The sequence below is a fragment of the Macrosteles quadrilineatus genome, unplaced genomic scaffold (genome assembly GCF_028750875.1).
Source record: "Macrosteles quadrilineatus isolate MER2022 unplaced genomic scaffold, UCM_ALF_1.0 Scaffold_2__2_contigs__length_208266976, whole genome shotgun sequence".
Taxonomy (NCBI): Eukaryota; Metazoa; Arthropoda; class Insecta; order Hemiptera; family Cicadellidae; genus Macrosteles; species Macrosteles quadrilineatus.
In genome coordinates this window covers 71,418,966-71,440,172 of record NW_026542595.1, presented here as the reverse complement: position 1 = coordinate 71,440,172, position 21,207 = coordinate 71,418,966, and the positions used below count along the sequence as shown (strand labels likewise).

The following is a 21,207-nucleotide window of genomic DNA, read 5'->3' as shown; positions in this document are numbered from 1 at the left end:
AAACTAACTTAACTTAACAATAAATATAAGTACAAATCCTTATATATTCCCACCGACTAAAGGACTAACAATCACTAGGCTACTCAATTAGTACTCGTGACCTCGAGGTTATGTTTTTGTTTATAACCACTCATTGCCAAATCAGCTGGTTGGTGTCCGGTAAAAACTCATTACAGTACAGTAGTACCAGTACGTAATGGTTAATGGAACCCCATTTGATTAAGCTGGTGGCAAACAGCTGTTTTCTGGACTAAATTCTTGCTTGGGAAGCTCGTTAAAACAGTGTAGTGTAGCGTAACAGTATATTACGCTACTAGTCCTGAAAATAAGTGTTTACCGGACGAGTGTGGTCGTTAAAATCCTTTTATATTACCACCAACTAAAGGACTAAAAACCACTAGGCATAACCTCTAAGAGAGGTTATGTTTTTGTTTATAACCACTTATTGCCACCCAAATACAGTATAATCAGCTGATATGTGTCCGGTAAAAACTCGTTACAGTACAGTAGTACGTAATGGAAACCCCATTTGATTGAGCTGTCGGCAAACAGCTGTTTTCTGGACTGCATCCTTGCGTGGGAAGTTCTTAAAAATAATGTAGCCTAGTGTGGCGTAAAATACTATTTGTTTGAAGGCTTTATAAAAATAATAATTACAATGATCAAGAAACCAATGAGCTTCTCATGATCGAACCGGAAATCTGAAGCACCGTTTAAGGTAAACGCACCAGTAGCTGACAGTATAAGAAACTATACGCACTTAATAATCCGTGGTTTTGAATAAATAGGAACTAAAGAGATATTACGGATTTTATGTGATTCTAAATTTAGTGTAGTTTTCAAATTTGTCATACAAAAAGGGTTTTTTAAATTTATTTTATAACATTTTTAAACTTAATTCAACCTTTGTACGTGTTCCAATGGCTGACAGTGAAAAAAGTGCTTGTACCAGTAGCTGACTGTCGGTTGTCCCAGTAGCTGACACTGGAACTATAAATGGGTTATAGCTGCTAAACCTAAGGGTTTTATAATTTATAAGACAAATAAAATCTAACTTAATAATTAAATTATAATATCATGTAGAACGTTATTAAAAAAAATTATTTTACACATTTTAAAATAAATAATATTTATTACATTAAAAAAATATATATATATAATATATATATTAAAAAATATACATTTTTTAAGATAATTTGGCTTATAAATTAAAAAGTTAAAATAATTTTATAAAAATGTGAGATCACATAAATTATAAATAGCATGCAAATTTCGATGGGTAAAACCAATTTAATATTGTGCTGTAGTAGCAAATATCCCCTGTCAGCTAGTGGAACTTGTATGGCTTTTGTGTACCAAAGCCTGACATTGATATAATTTTAAATCCAAAACCCCTAACACCCCAATTTTATCATGAAATTGTCAACAAAGGTATAATTGATAAAAATAATGAGCCTAATCATTTATACTATTTAAGAAATTTAGCGAAATGACAAAAAACCAAACTTACTTTCTTGACAATTTCATTAAGGGAATCGACTAAATGTGATGTGTACAGACAGGGTCGTTTTCAAACCACCACCATTTTGCGAGTATGGGCTAAATTTCACTGATTTGTTTGTAAATAAGATCAAGAATAAACATATGTTCTTCTAACAATGCAATCATGTGTAAATATTTATAAGAGACCACATTATAATGTTAAGAAACTCAAACTGTCAGCTTCTGGAGCACTGTCAGCTACTGGTGCATTTACCTTAACTACGATATGCTGCAGCTGAATCGCTGTACTTCAACACCATGTTGAGTTTCTTAACAATGATCTACGAAAACGCTACCGATCACCTAAAGATATTTCTGTGTTTCGGGCCACATGCCCCGGTGTTTCGAATAAGGCTTTTGGAACGATAGGAGAGGTCTTGAATTTCGAAAAATCGCAATACAACTTAACACGTTTCATTCAATGATATGTTTGAACTATAAGCATAGATTAAGCGTTTAATCTATGCTATAAGTAACAATAGAGAATTTATGAGAATCATTTAAACTTTAGTCTTGTGCCGAGATGGCAGCGTGTGGTGTGTAGCGGTTGTAGTCTGGTGACGGTGCGGCGCGGCGGTGTTGTCCACGACTTGCGCGCCGCGCCGCGACGCTATATTTATCCGCTGGCCGGTGGCCCTTATAAGGCCGTCGGCTCTCGGCCGCGTCCACGTAACCGTAGTCAGACACACCTCTGACTAACTCACTGCCACAGCAATGTCCCGCATTTGCTTCCATCTTTAGGCCTACTCAATCATTATAATATTTATTCCGCCATCTTCATTTTTTTTTTATGTGACAGTATAATGATGGGATTGAACCTACTTATATAGACTCGACATAGAGTATCAAACTCAACTTGAATAATAATGCCATTGATGATTTAGAATAAGAACATACATATATGACAGACAGTTAATCTTTTTGGAAACATCCCTTTTTTAAAAGTTTTTTGTAAACAAAAATGTATATTGTTTTTATTTTTTTGAAATCAATGATAAGCTTGCAACTTGTATTGATCTGTTGAATAGAAGCTTTTACTAGACATTTTTTAAGTTACACCCCAGAAATACTCATGAAAATTATCTCTATACAGGGGGTTTGATCTAAATTTAGAGATTTAAAAAATATTAAGTCAAGGTGAAGTAACCCACGGTTCTTGTTGAGTATTTTCATTGTTTTGTTATTGTTGTTTGATCATTTTGATTTTGTTTTTTTACAATACATGTTGTATGGGCAAAGGGGAATTTTATATGGATTTTTAGTAAAAATCCAATCAGACTGATTGAAGTTCACTTATTAGTCTTGAGGTTTTCTGTGGCAGGAGAATGGTATTTAATTTACTTAGCCTATATAAACACATCACAGTATGAATCAGTATTGAATAATATAAATCAAAGTTGGCCCATTAAATCTAAACATTGTTCCCATATTACTTGTTGTTGTGATTTAATTGTTATTATACTATAAATCTAAAAAAAGTATACAAGGAATGAGTTTTCTCAGCAGATAAAAATAGGCTAATACTTTTTTTGTTACATGAGAAACCACTTATTAAAAACATCAATTTTGTCAATGTAAGAATCCTTGAAGTGAAATTGGTAGCTAACTTCCACACCGGCTGTAAGTAGCTACATACCAGTACCACCTTCCATTGAATAATACTACTAAAGTTATCTCACCCCCTTGGCCATTGGTACATTAAGAGGGTTTTGGCCTCGCCAACTAACAACACACCTACATTTTATTATCACCTGCCTCTTCTAATGTAGACCCCAGTTCTGAGACTTCCTCAAAAACGTAAACCCCTTATAACTAAATAAATTAAGCGATAATTTGCTGAAAAAATATTTCTCTAGCATGAGTTCCAATTTCCACAGCATAAACTTATATTTAGAAGACAATAGTTATGACAAAACTTGATTATACGTAAACGTTCATACACACACACACACCATAAAACGCCAATGATTCAATGATTTATTTGGCCATTAAGCAAAAGCAATAGGCTAAGTCACTTACAATACAAAGTAAATAATAAATAGTCCATCTCTTGATTCACAAATAAATGCAAGTTAGATAAATATAATTATAACAATACTACAAATACTGCTTATGGTAAGATAAACTACATTTATTAACATCGATAAAATATGTAATACTGACAATCCATATTTTTGCAAACAGATTGTATTGTATATCACCTTAAACCAAATTACATTAAAAGAAACTTAAAATGATATTGAACTATCGGCTGCTAGTTAAAATTATAACTTAATTTCTAAAAAACTAAACCTCAAATAAAAATTATGGTTTTGACATTCCGCTCCTTTCAAAACTATCTTTCTTTCAACACAAAAATCATAAAAATCGGTCAAGTGGTGGATTTAGATTCTTAAAATAAAAAAAAAACACTCACGTTTTAATAGCCTATGATATAGGCTTATATTATAAAATAATTATTTAGAAAATCTGTACTTTATTTACCTTTATAATTCCATATATAAATCCCGAAGTACCCATGCACTTTTGAGAAAACTAAAAGTCACACCATAAATATAAATAAATTTATAAATCCATTTACTTAAAATGTTCGTCATTTTAATTCAAATTCGTCAAGAGCTACTGTAACCTCAGCAACTCGTGTATTGAAAACAGCCGTTTTTGCTGCTATATGGAGAAAAAGTAATTTTTCATTAAAACAATACAATTAGCTTTAAAAGTCATCAATTATATTCATTTGCTGTGTATAAAGGAGAATTTTCCTAAAATCCCTATAGTAATGAACACATTAGAGGTAATGACCCTTGTGGCTGTCTTTGTTTAGCTCATACAATGGACAATCTTTCATGAGTCATAAAGATTTAGCCCAAACTGTTCTTTACATACAAAGAGCCTTGAGTGTGTTTTGTGAGTCAGCCCATCTGTGCTGTGTGCTGCTCAGTTCTGTCAGATGTCCATGATGGCTTTGGCAGACTTGCCATATACCTACTCTACCAGCAGGTGTTAAATATTTTTTAATCTGTGAATAGAGGTATGTTAACTTACAAGCGGTCCGGTAGTTCTAAATTTATTATATGTTGTCAAGGATGGTAAGTAGGTGTTCAAAAAGCAAAATGCACAATTTTCCCCTCTCTACGCCTGCCGCCATATTGGATATATCAAAAAAATCGGCACTTTCTTGAGACTTTTGCCTATATCTCCGTTTTGGCGTTTTTAAGCAAAAAGGAAGTGATATTCAATTTTGTAGACAATTAAATTTCCTATAGTATACGTTTAATAATTTGTTTCTATGACTTATGGCTAAGAAAATATTTACTTAAGAAAAGGGGGGGAAAATAAATGTTGCCGAAATCTGCCAATATTCTGATTGTAATTCATTAATGGCCTATTCTAATAAAACAAGTATCACAATCTAATTTTTCTTATGCCTTCATTACAATTGCCTTGATACCTAGTCCCCACATTGTTTTTCAGATTTGTTATTACAGCCACATCATACTCCTAATGTTTTAGGCTCGTAAACTGGAAGAACACAGACTGAAGTATGAGCGCAAACGGCGTGAGAAAGAGGTAAAAGAGAAGATGGAGCGAGTGAGACGCGCCAGAGAGGCAGCGGAGGCGGCACGAGCTGAGGCAGCGCAGCATGCAGCAGACGACGACCTAGGTGGTGGCTTCCCTGGAGGAAACCCACTAGGAGCTAACCTCTTCAACCTGCTCAACGACCCTGAGCTCATGCAAGCCTTCAAGGTAACTCATGCAGATAGTTAAAATCTGCTTCTGTTGATAGCCAACCATTTCCTAGCATTATTATGGGAACTGGATATTCCAATCAATTTTATTCTCTACCAGTCTTTTAAGCTCAGTATACCATTTTTTAAGTCTTTCCCTATTAGTAATGTTTACTGTTTATTCTACATTTTTAGAACAGCTATCTCTTTTGGCTTACCTATCTTATCAATGCCACTGAAACCTAAACAAATGTAAAAAGGACAGATCAACAGACTGTCAGAACTGTCACCTGCAACCGTGGCGAAATTATTGCAAGACAACCAATAAACAGAAAACAACATTTTTTACCAATCCTCAATTTTTTTTTATCAGTAAACTGACACCCATTCTTGAAAAATAGGTCTGATTTGAACCCTTATAACGCTCACTACAATTTTGTTGGTATATGGAAAACAAGTAGAAATATAAGTGTGACCTTCCCTTGAAAATTCTTGGATCTGCCTCTGCTAATGATTGTTTAGAAACGTCTTCAATTTCAGATATAAATTAAAGCAATTAAGAAAAATATATGTTGATAAAAAAATATAGGCATCAATCAAGGAGCGGAGACGGGATCAAGAGTAGGATGGAGCAGGCGGCACCGGTCTACTCTACACACGCCTGTAAATACAAGAAACTACTTTGACCTTGAGTAGTCATGTTTGCTGCTCCCGTCCCTGCACCTCACCATATAAATATTTTCTTAAGAACCATTTTTGTTGTATAAGCTAGAGTAAAGTTAACAAAATTATATAGCAACCTCAATTTTGCCGCTTGCGCGAGGCAAATGGCCCCCCTTTCCCCTTCCCCCTATCTACGGCCCTAAACAAGAATTTAGTGAAAGGACTTATAACTGAAATACTGTTGTATATAAGGGTTTAAAGTTTAATTAAACACCAGAAGCACTAGTGTGCCTCAAAGTTTTGAGTCATGATTTATCCCTCAGAGTATTTCATATTTGTCACAGTAATGATTCATTTAGATTCTTTTATTTATAATTATATTCCTAGGACCCAGAAGTAGCAACAGCGTTCCAGGACATCTCTCAGAACCCTCAGAATTATGTGAAATACCTGAGCAACCCCAAGGTGGTGGCAGTGATAGAGAAGATGTCTGGCAAGTACGCAGGCATGGCGGGGGGTTTCCCTGGAGGGGCTCCTCATGCCCCCGCAGCTGATGACACGGAGTTAGACTGAGCGGTGAGTATCTTACCTTTTACCAGACATAAGCGAGGTTGCTACTGTAGCTGTAATAAGAAGATGTCTGTCAAATACATAGGCATGGCGAGGGGCTTCCCTGTAGGGGCTCCTCGTGCACCTGCAGCTAATGACACGGAGTTAGACTGAGCGAAGAGTATCCTACTAGATATAAGCCAGTTTTTAGTGGCTGTGATAAGAAAATGTTAGGCATGTACTCAGACATTTGGGGCTTCCCTGTGGGCTCTTTGTCTTGCGGCTGATAGATAACCCTAACAAAACTGGACATTGTTGAATCCAGCCACAGACAGAGTGTGATGATTAAATTACAGATTTCAATAGAATACTCAGACTTTTTAACCAAGCCAAACTGGTCATATAATTCAATGATGAAGTCTATAGCTTACCTGTTAAGCCCCTGTCACACGGAGCTTGTTTCAGCAGGTAATTCTCGCTGCGAGATCCAGCACCTTTAGTTGCTAGTTCTCCAGCAGGCTAGAAGTCCTGTCAGACGAAGATGGAGAACTATAGTTCGGCCGCTTAGAAAGCGACCTCCTCCAGCATTGGTTTAGCATTAGCGCGCAGGTCGTTTTCTAAGCGGCCGAACTATAGCACTACAACTTATAAGTCTGGTAATGTAATTGGGACTGTGTGTGTAGTTAACAAAACTAATGTTGTCTCTTGGTATTAGAGGTGATGTTTTGTCTATGACCAGCCATCATAAAAGTAAAAGACTGCAAGGAAAAAATGAAATGTTAATAATATATAAACACTATTATTTTGTATGTACTACGGGCATGTAAATTAACAAATTAAAATTAAATAAGTTGTGGTAGGTCTATAACAAAAGTTCTTAATCTTTTATCAACTCAGAAAACACATTCGTTTAGTTTATATCGGTGAGATGTATCAATCGTAACAACAAGAAAATTATGGCAACTCATGAAAAAATTTCTAAACATGAATTTTAATTTTGTTCTTGATTAGTTTATAATGCTTATATGTTTTAAATTAATTTAAATTCGTTTTTATTACTGCGAGAACTAGCACGATACTGTCAGACGGAGCTGGAATTGCGCTAGGGACGACAGCTGAGTGGTCACGTGACCTGCTAGTGACTCTACAAGTGCTTGTAATATTAAACTGTTTAAACCCTCCAGCAGCTAGAGATACCAGCTCATGCGAGTGTTTCTAGCAGCTGGAGAATCAGTCACACGATGCTGCTTTTATGCTGGTTCTAGCTGCTAGTTACTAGCGGTGAAAAAACCAGCTCCGTGTGACAGGGGCTTTTAAAGAGAATACAGTACTACCGAAAACCTAATAATTTATGGCCTGATTTTTATAAACAATGTTTACTACAGTCAGCTATTTTACAACCCAAATAAATTGTTATTCTAAAGCTAATTTTCATGATGGTTGTCAAATTTTTAGTGTAAACTGAAGAAAAATGTCGGGGACAATTCTTTTTAGATAATTTAAAGACATATAATTTTTAAGATTAGCTTAGATTTGTGTGACAGAGTGTCAGTCTGAAAACTCCTTTAGTGTTTTTTTTTTTTTTTTTAACAAGACCTATTATAAACATTTCACATTTATTATAGTGCAGCAGGTTATTTTCAGCTCACCTTGCCTTTCAGATCAGCTGTTTATTAATTCCAAAATTTATATCTTATGTCTAGACATTTATGGTCTTTCTGCCATATTTAAGGTTAGTTACTGCCTTATTTATTTTTTTTTTTCTATCTCTCTTAATAATATTGTTTTTGTTCTAGGATTCAGAGAGCAATCAATTGTCTACTGAAGATGCCTTTAACATTATGTTTTTTAGTTATTTTCTTCTTGTCAGCCTTTTTTTACCGGCCAGTTTTTTTGATAGATTGTTGGTATCCATTGTTGCAAATCAAATTAAACATTGTTACCGTTACACATTATTATGTAACAAATTTCATATATCATGTATACACAAATTATAGCAGCCTTTCTTTTATTTGTATTAATAATATTTGTGTTTTAGTAATTTTAAGTAGTGATGCATGTCTCTGTCTGTTAATTTGACAAATTTTAACTTTGTTTTAAGCACTTTTATTGTTAGTTTTTCTGGTTTGGTTGTATATTGCCTTATCTGCCATTTCCTGGTCATTCTGTCCAAACAAAGCAATGTTAACTATTTTATATAGTTGAGCAGTGGTTCCTAAACTTTCAATGTATAGTTGATTGTTATAAACAAAAACATGCCTGAAACCAAAAGCATTGCAGTGCATTAATTAAACTTTTAACTAAAAGGCAGATCATTTTGATTTAGGTTGATTACAGAATGTTAAAGTGGGTAACCAAAAGATAAGTGAGGTGAATTTTCTGTCTTTACACTTGTAAAGCTTATCTTGAATTTGAACATCTTTCAGGGCCAGTTTTTTAAGCCTCCAGCATCTTCCAGTATTTTTGCCCTTGGATTTCTGATTTGCAATAGTTGCTAAAAAATTACATTCCTTTTTTGGTAGAGATCCCAAAGGCAGGAGTAGTTGCAATAAAAATTTGAGGACCACTGCCATCATAATATACTGCAACATATAGCGTTTATTATCGTAATCGTATAAAAATGCAAAATAATAAGTAACAAGCATACGGTATATAAAAGTTCGTAAGCATGTTAACTTGTAATGATGTATTGTATGACTGATGTAGTTTAGGAATAATGAGAAGTAAGGACATTTTTAATTGTTCATTTTTAAATTAATTTGTTGTGAGATTTGTTTAATATTCTTAAGTTGGGTTTTTCAAGCTCCACATATAGCACAAACCCAACCCTTCACAGCAACATTTAATGTAATGTTGTAGCACTGGACCATACTGCAGTGTGTTCAGTGAAACTGGGACCGGGGGACTGTAAAAGAGAGGGTTTTGAACGTCTGTAGTTCATTCTTTGTTTGTCCAGCCTGTATCTTACATTTTTCCATTGATTCTTGAGTGGAGATGTACATGGTTCAGGATTATCCAGGTCATTCTCTGGAGAACTTGAATAATCTTTGATATTTTTGAACCTTTTTAGATAGAGGGATGTCTTTGATGTTGCCCTTTCTTGAGAAGTGCAAAAACCTAGATTGTATGTATGTTCAGTCTTCTGTACTCGAAGAATATATAAATTCAACTATGCCTCCATTGTACTCTTTTGATTTCCTTATGTAAAAGGCAGTCTTTCCTTGTCTCTAGATAACTAATCATTCAATGCATTGTCTCAAAGGTCTGGCCGATTGCTTGCTTGAATGGTGCCAGTAAAATATAACCAATGAAATTTCCTTATCATGCAGTGCAGTGGAGCTAGGAAAATCCATTTTTTTGTGTGAAAGAGGTTTGCAATTTTAGTTCATCAAAGTAATGCAATAGCAAATAATGAATGTAACGTGATTAATGGAGTGTGGATTAATTTCTGAATCAATAAGCATGAGGATTGAAGCTGTTAACCACCTAATTAAGCAAATCTATGGTTATACAAAGTACAAACCCTGAGGGTTGGGCCCCCGCCTGGGCAAAATGTGTTACACCAACCAAAGAGTACTTTTTAGTTTCTTATCATGGTAATACTGAGTTTAGTTTTCCTGGTACAACCCACCAGGCTGATGAATAATAGACCTCTAATTTTCGCTGATATTCTTTTTAATCTATGGCCCCTGAAATGAAGTGTCACTAGAAGGGGCTTTACATTTAACATTTTTGAGCTGCCCCCAAAATAAAACATTTTGGGCTTTCGAACAAAAACAGAATACCAATAAAATAAACGGTATCAGCATTCTGACACATACTTTCTCCCATAAGCTTGTCAACAACCTTTATCATGGGTAAGCGGTGAGGGTAAATATGATATTTTATAGATAAAAATCACAAAAGTTGCAATAACTTTTGAACCGTAATTAGTTTGTTTTTCCTGGTGTAGCCCATTAACAATTTAATAGTGAGTGCCCATACTTTTGCCCAACCCTGTATTTACACAGTTTTATTTTTGCATAGTTGGGGAAAACCTTTATATTTTTCATAATTGTTACAAATAGTATTATTTTATGCAACTTTACTATCAGATTTGCTAGCTTATATGGAGTGGAGGGACAGCAAAAATGTGTACATCACATACCATTGCTAAGAGTTGAACATTGTCAGTGGCTTCAGTAGGCCTAAAGACGTCTGTTCACTGTAATAAAGCTCTCAACATTTCTAGGTGCATGGATATTTTTTTAACAGAGAACATTTTTAGTTATTGGTTTCCATTGTGTTTTTGTGTTCATATACTTACTTTAGAAATTAATTCCACTTCAAGGAATAGCTCCAACAATGATTCTAGATTTAGAAGGCATTGTTTATACAAATGTTGTTTTCAGTCATATATCCTTGTATCTGGTGCCACTTAAACGTTAAATCTGAGTTACTAGTCAATAGTCGGTATACAATGATCCATCTTGTATCTTTTGGATTGTTACAATAAATTGCTACCAAAAATATCTGTTTCTATTTTACCCTTACTGATAAATATACCAAATGTGATAAAGTGATTTTGTGTAAGTATTTAGAAAAAGATTACCAGCCTTCAATAAATCAAGACGATATTTATTTTTGGTAAACAAATTAAATATGAAAATTTGGCTCTATTTAAATGGAGCTGGTGAGAAAATAGGCCTCCCGTAATTGGAGTGGAAAGGGTTAAAGTATTTGAAGGCAAGCACTATGACCACTTAGCTACTTACTCTATTCATATCTGTCATCCATTTGTCATAAACATATATATTTTAATCCAAATTATTTAAATGAAATTACAAATACGTTTTAATTTACTCTTTTAAAGAAGCCCTATAACCGGACAAAATACCAGTGTTATGTGGCATGGCTTTTTGTTTATCTAATTTGCTCAAGAATTTGTTGATAAATGGAAATAGGATATGAACAAAAATCGCTAGGATAAAAACATTTAATTATAAAATATATGTACAAATATCTTTGGGCAATATTGCACAATGTTATATAAGACAGTTATAAAACTGTTTTTGTTATCACAAATAATAATAGCTTATATCTAGGAATTAAATTTCATAAAAACTTTTGAAAAACAACTTATTTGGAGATCACTTTAAAAATACATTATATTTTTAAATACTTATGACCAATTCTGCTAACATAGAAGTGTTACAAAATCAACTCTATGACATTACTGCAGTACTAAGAAAGAAATCAATTGATAATAATTGAGCTGTTTTCCTTCAACTGAATCCAAATCTAACATTATTCTATTTACAATTACACTTTCTTAACTAAGTTTGATTCTTAACTACTAACAAAGTAATTCTAATATGGCATATGAAATGTTAGGTACAACATAAACATTGTATGGATTTAAAATTTAATTTGTTTGAAATTTCATTAGTTTTCAGGCCAGTGCAAGAAGTAAAAATAGCCATAATTCAGTTTCCTTATATAAAAATATTCACATAAATGTTAGTATTTTTGTACAAAATTAGTAATTTTATATATAAGTACATTTTATAGACAGATTATATATACATTTGAACAAATATTTATAGTGAATAAATAAAACAAAAATGTACAAAACTATTTTTCGATCCTTTGACTGGCCATTAGCATTCTGAAGAAATGTTATGGGTTGGTATCAACTAGTTAACAATGTTTTGGTCTACACTTAAGCTAACACTCAATCTTTTTTGACACATTTATCTTGTCATAGTTGTTTTAAAAGCTATTTCCAATGGATGGATCAAACTGACAAAAGGGATGATTTGAAATTTGAATATTTAAAAACCCTTAGGTTATAGATTTTTAAGGTCTTAGGAGTTATCAAGGAATTGAATAATTTTCTTTGTAATGAAAATAGTGAAAATTAATTACCAAGAGAAATATTTGCTTCTTTTAGATTAGGTCTCTTTTGCCACTGTAAAATTTTTAGGACAAATCTAAGCGTAACCAATCACAGAAAAAACAGGGTGATTCTAAAAGAATGAACAACTTTGTTGGTCAATACAGCTATGTTTTAGTTATTACAAGGAGAATGCACCTTCAATTTTTAGAAAGTTCCTATTGTCAAGCTTTTTCCCGTGTATGATAAATGTTTGTTATGCGTACTTCAGTTCACATACAAATCATATATTTTTTATTCTGACCAAACTCTTAAAACAGTAGAGCTGTCAATACTCTCAATTAGTGCAACAGTTGAACAAACTTACTTAACTTCATTAGTTACCGTAGTCCTGTCAGGTTTTTTCCTTCTTTCATAAACCTATTGTGCTGAACTTCTTATGTCAGTCGTAGATGAAATTCATATTATCAAGGGTCCAACACTGACGTTGAACAATAATAACTGTTCAAGTATTTTAAAACTTAAACACACAAAACCAATTTCTCTAAAATTTAAGTTGCCATTTTCTTCCCAAACAGTAAACACTGAACCTTACCCGTTGTCAAATTTTTTACATTGTTGACAACAATCAGCTATCTAAAATTAAAACTTGAGGTATTTTACTATACATTAAAACCAACCAAACGGATGTAAGTTATAAAACTATTAATGTGTTTATAGGTGTGTAAAGTTGTTTATGTCTTTAAGAACCACCTTGTGTTTTCGCAATTTTAAGTATTTGAACATAGTATGTCTTTGGATGCCAAACGTAGAAGAGTGTTTTTTTTTTTCAATTTCAATATAAAATCAAAATAAGCATAAACCAACCGTAGGTAATACTTTCAAAATTTTAACATGTGTAGGTTTGGATGCCAAGGAACTTTGCGGAAGGGGGTGGATGTGTAAGGGTCCAACAGAAAGCATGGTACAGGCTCACGCTTCTTGCATTGGTGAGGAAGAAGTTTTTTTCTGCGTGGAGGTGGAAGTGCATATTCGAAGTTGAGGAAGAAGGAGCCATGATGAGGTGCCAAATAGACACACTCTACCTCCGGCCCTGGCAGTGGCACCTGCTTAGGCTGCTTGGCACCTCGTCCTGTGGCCCTACGTAGACAAACATCACTCATAGAGTAGGTACTAGCAAAAGGCAATGTTAGAAGAAATATATGGTAATTGACAAAAGTCTTTCATAATGGCCTTACCTATTCACAAAGTATAAAGGATCCTTGATTTTCCTCTGATGGGTCTTTCAAAAAGAGTTTCAAGGGACACTGAAAATGTTTACAACATGTTCAAACTGGTTGCCAGAAAATAGTTTAGAGTCTTAAGTGGGTGTCACCTAGGAACAAGTTTAGTGTATAAGCATAAGGATCTCTTGAACATTTTGATCTTAAAGAACATTTGTCTTTACAGTTATTAACACAATGGTCGTGTGATGGCCGGCTTCAGCCGTTGGTGGGAACAGCTAATGTGCTGTGTGGATGAGTGTGTGAAAATGATTAAATTTAGTTTCATCCAATAAGAGAGGTATATTATAACATGTACTGCGTTTCAGTCTTTGTGGACGTAGTTTTACAAGAACCCAACAGTCATATTGACCTGCTGTAGCCAATTTCGTTCAAAGAGTTTTTTATAGCAGCTAGATTTCTCATATTTTAAACATTGGAATGACAAATTTCTACTTCTGGGCAAAGTATTTACATTCAAAGATTCAAGTAATACCTGTGGAAAAAATATATTTAATGGTAAGTAACCAATGAAGATAAGATTTCAAACAAATAAAACAAAAAAGTTTGACAAGAGACTAACCGTCTGGATCGTCGTGATTGTCAATTGTCCTGCAGACGGGAGCAGCGATATGCTCTCTGCCATACCTCGAGGAGCAGCACGCCAGAGTGGAAGCGGTAGAAGACCAGTAGAGGAAGGGAGATGCGGGAGATGACTCCCCAGGCCAACACACCGAGGTACCTGAACAGTGAACATAGATATGGTAGAGTACATTGAGACAATGTTCTTGGCCATGTCTGATCAGTTTTGTAAAAAAACTGAGCAGTTAGATTTTGAAATTAATTGTATCAGTAGTATCACCAATACTAGGTACCTTAGTATTTCCATTTTATTTTGATTGCCATCATCAATGGCATTCCTTGATGCATTTCATATTTACATTTACAATAGATTCTCTCTCTTAATTGTGTATAACTACGTATCCCTATCGCATTGTCCAAAGCCCCATAAACAAACAAGTCACAATTATTGGTTCATCTGTTGCTCTTTAGTAAGTAAAAATATTGCTGTATTGATTTAATCTTTAGTTAACCAATTTTGTTGCCATAGTAGGCCTACTTTGTTTTAATGAACTTTCCACACTTGTATTTTGTCCGGAAAACAGCTGCTTGATTAAGCATTCGATTGAATGGGGGTTCTTTATTTACTACTATACAGGAACAGTAATGAATTTTACGCCACACTACATTATTTTGATAATCTTTCCACGCAAGGATTTAGTCCAGAAAACAGCTGTTTGCCGCCTGCTTATTCAAATGGGGTTTCATTGCGTAATACTGTTCTGCAATGAGTTTTACCGGACACCAATCAGCTGATTATACTGTATTTTCGTGGCAATTAGTGGTTATAAACAAAAACATAACCTCTGACTAGTGATACTAGTGACTAGTGACTAGTGTTAGTCCTTTAGTTACTTACTTACTTACTTACTCTTACTCCTGTGGCCATTGGAAACCTAGGTGGTTTTTGGCCTCGCCAACCATGTGCCTCCATTAGTCCTTTAGTTGGTGGAAATATATAAGGATTTGTACGGATTAAGTATTATGGCGTAAACTATCGTACATAACTCGTCCAAAATGTGTGTACCGGACTCGTATGGTAATCCCGTACTCGACTTCGTCTCGCACGGGAACGACCACACTCGTCCGGTAAACACTTATTTTCAGGACTAGTAACTTAATATACTATTACGGGCCATCAGCTGTTATGAGCAGTGTTATCAGCAATGAGTGGTTATAAACAAAAACATAACCACTATTGGAAGTTACGAGTATCAATTGTTAAGTCCTTTGATCAGTAGGAATATACATTGGATTTTTACAGTTTTTTTTAATTATTAGGTTAGTTTAGAGTAGAATGGCAAAAGGACCATACGTCACTTGTCCAAAATGTGTTTACCATACTCGTAAAACTTCTAACAGTTTCAGACTTTTTCTAGTTTGAACAAGAGTCTGGTCTAGAAGTATCTGAATAATTATTAATTTAATAGAAAGAAATTCACTTAAACTAATAAACAAATGTTTTTTGTACAAAATGGGTAGTGGTAGTACTCAAAACAATAATGGATTTTCACCTAAGTTGAAGTTCCTGACTCAGCCAGCTCTGGCCTACGAAGGAGTGAAAAGCCCACAAAGCAATGTTGCTGCACAGCAGGAATGTGATCACCTGCAAAGAGAGAGTCATGTAGAGAATCTAAAAACCTTTTGGTTCTAGATATCGTAAACAATAATGTTTCAAAGTTCTTGTTTATTTTTACAAACTTTCACTGCATGGAAAAATGCATTCACATTGGTGGTTCTTAAAGTTCACTGAGCTTTATCCACAAAGTGATGTAAAGGCAACTGAGCGGAAGCTAAAAGTAACATGATCTTGTAGTCAAACAGTAGGGAGATAAAAAATATGAGGCAAAGCAGGTCTGCCATTTGCATGAGATGTGCTATAGGCCCGAGGGATGATTGCACCCTCCCCCCTACCATGTGATTGAAATTTCCCTTCCTTGCGCCTTCAATCCTCTTAAAACCTCAAACGCCCCAGGGCCCGGATCCATTTACTAAAGCGGCTCTGGGACAAAGAGGGTAGAGTGGTTTGGTTTTAGCAAGCTGTCTAAAAACTAAAACCCAACCAATAATGAAACCCCAATTAACTGGAATATAGGGGGCGAGGCTGTTTTGTATGACCTTTTTCTTTTGTTAGTCAATGGCTGAAATTTAAAGGCTATTCCAGATTAAATAGGAGTGCTACCACAGTCATATGTTTATGTTATTTTTATAACTGGTATCTAAAAGTCTTTAACTGAATACAAAAAATCTAATTATTCAAAAATGTTACTGTTGTTTTGTGAACTTAATCTTTCTCGTGTTAATATTCTGTGCCAACTGTCTTCGCCATAATGGACAATACCTGCTGCCGTGATTAAAAGGGGTTTTATGGTACATGATGTAGGAGCGAGCTGGTCTACTGGCAGAGCTCGGAACTGCGGAGCCCCAGGTCCAAAAGGCTCAAATTCAGCCAAACACCAATGGATTTTATCTATGTGATAATGCCACGACCCTCTTAGGGCTAGCCTAAAGTAATATGTAAAACAGTTCCGAACTAGAATTTAGGATGTGAAGGTGGAACATTAAAAAAATAATAATACTGTACGGTAAGTCCTTTTTAGTTACCAAAACACCACAGATAGTTTGTGAGGTCTGGAGTATTGTTGGCTTTGTTATCTACCTGACGCCCAGGCTTGGTGAGCAGCTGGTGTCTGGTGATGCTGGTGCGCCGTAGAGCCTCCCCGATGAGACAACTCTGAGCAGCAGACTGTACTAGCTGCAGACCACTGACTATGAGCAGCATGGCGTGGGTGCGCTGCTCTCTGCTGTGATTGGCTGCTACAGCCACAGTGGCCGCCCCCACCACCACACCAAACACCGAGTACAGCTGCACCCCAGACAAGGTGGCTGTGGAGAGTAGACTGTCTAGGGTGGTTGGACCACGACCTGTCAGTGACAACTTGCGGATCTGCAAATACAAAACATGTATTGTGTGAACTGTGAACCTGTTATCATAATACTGTATCATAGTTTTAAGATGCGGTGACACATTTTGGTGAGTATAGAAAATAAAGTGAGGCATTATTTGTTGCTTTGTTAGGTATTGGATTAACTGTGCTATTTATTTAGTCAGGACCATTTATTAAATGGCCCTAATCATCATCATCATTTATCATCATCATTTATTGAATCCTAATCATCAAGGATTGCACACCGCTGAGTCCTATTAGTGTCCCATCAAAAGCTACTGACTTTTCTCATGATCAGACTGACGACCTTTTGATTGTATAACCACTGAGCTATACTGAACTACTCAAAAGTCACATAGATCAGCTTTAGCCATATTATTTGACTTGTGCGAGTAGACTATTATTGAAAATCTAGACAATTTTTCTAAATGAGTTTCATTTTGTTAGTTACATTTCATTTGAGTTTGTGCTGATATATGACTAAGTGTTTCTTTCTTATATCAGGACAGGATACGTTTCACAATCCGTGTATGCTCTTGTTATAACACCCAAGCATAAGCAATAGTTTAGAACGTGTTATATTGTCTGAGATTATGTAAATTGTTCAAATAACAAGAACAAAATGCCCTCTACATAATTGGAGAGAAACATACTTTAAACCTGACTTCAGTTGATCTGTAACGAAGATACCAGAGGGTATTTTGGGGTACTTTGGCCCAAAGATTTAAAATGATCTCCCCTTGGACCTAAACCAGCTGGGGGTCCTGGCTTTTAAAAGAAACTTAAAGAAACGTATTAATATTGTAAAATAGTTGTATATAGGCCTATATTTAATATTTTTATTTTATCACTCGATGTCTTGTATTATAATAGTATTGTATTTTTAGTTAGTTTTGACCTGAGTTACTCTGTAAAACAGTTGTATTAGTACTGAGAGACGCTCGGAAATAAAGGCATTTTTATTTATTTATTTATTTATTTATTTATTGGTCTAGTCTGTGCTTTAATTTGGCTAAATTAGATCACACGGTCAACAAAACGGCAAGATAGAATAGAATATTCAAGAGGTGTTTACAATAGTTTTAAAATTAAATTATTTAGAACTCTGGCATCATTGAACCAACTCTGATGGGATCGTTTTTGGGCAGCCTCGTCTTTTGTTAACAGCTTTTTTTTTACTTCATGGATAATAAAGATTTTTACATGTTTTCACATGTACAGGTCTTTATTAATAGTGATTACTTTGCTGATTACTTGCTTTTACTATGAAAGTAAAATTTACAGAATTGAAGAAAAAATCGTACTTTATCTTTTCATAAGAGATGATATACTTAAAATCAAACATGACAAATCAGTTATGTATGAATTACCTGCACGAGTCCCAGAATAGTCATGATACAGCTGATGGCCAAAATGCCAGCGAGAGTTCCGGTGATCATCCAAAACAGAGTCTCTGAAGGGAAGCCTTCGTCGTCCTTCACCACCAGGAAAATGATGATGACCACGATACCAGCCACAAGACACAGAATACCCAGAAACAGACCTTTGCTGGCTCCCGTGCAGTCAATCTGTGGCAGTTAAGCAGTGTGTTACTAAAATCAAGTTAAATAAGATGTGCTGTTGCATTGCCTTCATCCGTAGGTTCTAGCAGCCAGTGTCATTCCTACATTCTAGGTGTTCTGGTGAGGATGCCACATCATAGTATGGGCAAGATTTTTGGAACTGTAATAGTATGAATACCAATTTGACGAGGCTCCCACCAGTATACCTAGAATACTACTGGTATTGGTTTTTTTTAGCAATTTGCAACAAATTTCCTCAAACTTATATTGTTTTTAACTTTAAATGAGGACCAATTGAAATAAACAAGCAACACATTCTGTTGAAGCCTCAAAGTTGGAATTGTTTTTATGGGAAAATTGGCTGCAATATTTTAACGTTTAACATAGATATAGATAGAATATCAACTCCTTTTTGTTTATTGGTTTTTTATGATGGGAACTAAAAACATAATTAAGTAGGAATAATATATCTACTTGCCTGGGGGTTCATGTAGTGAGGGTCCATATCACAGTTGTTGGCAGATTTGCACACTCCGTTGTTGTTGTTATTATTGTTGTTGTTGTTGATGAATGCTTTCTTGTGAAATGACTTCTTTTTGCTGATTCTGTCTCGACCAACGTTGCGACCCATCACGTATGTCACTCCAGCTGCTATCAGACTGCAATTAAAGAAGACTTTATAAATTACATAACAATACTTTTTATAGTTACAGTTTGGAAAAGGATTATTGATAAAAATAATTTCAGGACTTTTCATTGCAAAATTGTAAGCTCTGCAGCAGAATTTTTATTTTATTTCATCAAAAGAACAACAGATTTTTACCAAACCATTTTATTACCTCATAGCATTGTGTCCTCTGTTTATTAAACTTACGAAGACACTAACTGGCTCGCAGTAACTGGTTTGAACTTAAATGCATTTTAAATCACACATTTCTACAGAGCCACAGAAGAAAAATAAAATAGTAAATTTACAGTTAGAAACAAGATAGGGAATGTAACACAGGGTTTATTAAAATCAAAACAAAAACCGATTCAAGAGTGCATGTATATATTTTACATTTTTCTCAGCAAATAACTCATGGTTTCTTAAACTCAAGGCATTTTCTCCATTAATACAGATGAACTTCGCAGCAGATGATTCTTTATGGTAAAAGGTCACGGATTTTCACTAAAGAAACTAGTTGACAGTTGACACCTTGCTCAGATATGTCTAATTAAGCAGTTTGGTCAATTTACCTGAACTGGATGATGAATGGATAGAGGAACGGCATAGATGAGGTCCACAGTTGGCCGAGAGAGTTGGTGTTGAGGCATTGATGTAAGGCGACCACCTGCTCTATGTGGCTATCAGAGATGGGATGGTAAACAGGAGAGTTCCATGCACTGGCAGTCGCATTGCCAACTGGAAATAAGCCATGCAATAATTGAACTACAAACTTATGTCCAGAACTGTTGTTTAAAATGTGAATTTTGTCATTGATGCTATTAAGAGGTTTACATACCTGTATTTTTGTTGATACAACACGATTGCAGTGGCAACTAGTTCTGGTTCATAATTATGTAACCATCATTGGCATCAAATATGATGAGGCCGTCATTCCAACAATGTTTGATTACCAAAGTAGTACAGTATTACAATTCAAATACAAACATAATACAACTCAGTCCAATTAAAATGTATAGAGGCTTATCTCATGAATATAGAACAGAAACAGTATGGATCATAAACATAAACAAATTATGTACCGTAGCTAGCCCAAAAGTAAACATTATTTAACGTTACTTAAATGGAAGTGTGCAAACCATATGTTAATGTATATGATTTGGGTATATATGACCAATATATGGTATTGGTATATGACCAAAGTAGTACAGTATTACAATTCAAATACAAACAATGCAACTCAGTCCAATTAAAAGGTATATAAAGCTTATCTCACGAACATTAGGATGTTCTATACTTTATTATGGTTGGTGGACTAGAATTAAGTTGCCACCTGAAGATAATGTCAACATCAAACTGCGTAGTCCATTCTCGGAGCAGAAGAGTCATATGACAGTTCCAGGTACAGTATTTCAATCAATCAATTATCAATTATTTAAGATGGGGACGCCACTATGTGCGTATTTTAACCCAAATATGAGTGAAGGATGAGTGTAGGATGAGTGGCGCGATCTTGTAGTCTTGTTAGTGACTAAGGCCGACATGTTCCTTAGACACAGCTGTTAATTAATAGCCCATACAGCTAATGGCAACTAAGGGACCTACAGTTTATAGTGGAATCCGAACCACATTTTTCCTTGTAATTTACGAATTGGTCTAATTATCAGGATAGTACTGCGGATAGTCGTAGTACTCACTAGTGCGGACGTTAATCCACACCAGTGAGCATCGCATCCACAGTGCATCCCTATAAATATCCACAATTCGTGACCTCCTAGTAGCTGGATTAC

General features: G+C 35.0%; 2 protein-coding genes across 3 annotated transcripts in view; one reads left to right on the top strand and one right to left on the bottom strand.

Annotated features, from left to right (window-relative positions):
- Positions 1-4,616: 4,616 nt before the first annotated feature.
- On the top strand, positions 4,617-10,985 carry LOC128984413 (hsc70-interacting protein-like). The gene is made up of 4 exons (XM_054403732.1): positions 4,617-4,631; positions 5,056-5,289; positions 6,321-6,509; positions 8,279-10,985. The coding sequence occupies exons 1-3, from the start codon at positions 4,617-4,619 to the stop codon at positions 6,504-6,506; spliced, it is 435 nt and encodes a 144-aa protein (XP_054259707.1). The 3' UTR covers positions 6,507-6,509; positions 8,279-10,985.
- Positions 10,986-11,490: 505 nt separating this feature from the next.
- The window catches only part of LOC128985506 (proton channel OtopLc-like), a 98,407-nt gene continuing 88,690 nt past the window's right edge, over positions 11,491-21,207 (bottom strand). Inside the window, exons 7-13 of one of the 2 annotated variants that reach the window (XM_054405062.1) lie at positions 19,990-20,155; positions 19,229-19,409; positions 18,559-18,756; positions 16,900-17,187; positions 15,755-15,846; positions 14,203-14,361; positions 11,491-13,497 (exon numbers count right to left, since the gene is read on the bottom strand). In XM_054405062.1, coding sequence (XP_054261037.1) covers positions 14,223-14,361; positions 15,755-15,846; positions 16,900-17,187; positions 18,559-18,756; positions 19,229-19,409; positions 19,990-20,155 — 1,064 coding nt within the window. In that variant the 3' untranslated portion in view covers positions 11,491-13,497; positions 14,203-14,222. The remainder of the gene's footprint in view (positions 13,498-14,202; positions 14,362-15,754; positions 15,847-16,899; positions 17,188-18,558; positions 18,757-19,228; positions 19,410-19,989; positions 20,156-21,207) is intronic. The other variant, XM_054405063.1, reaches the window with a different exon arrangement.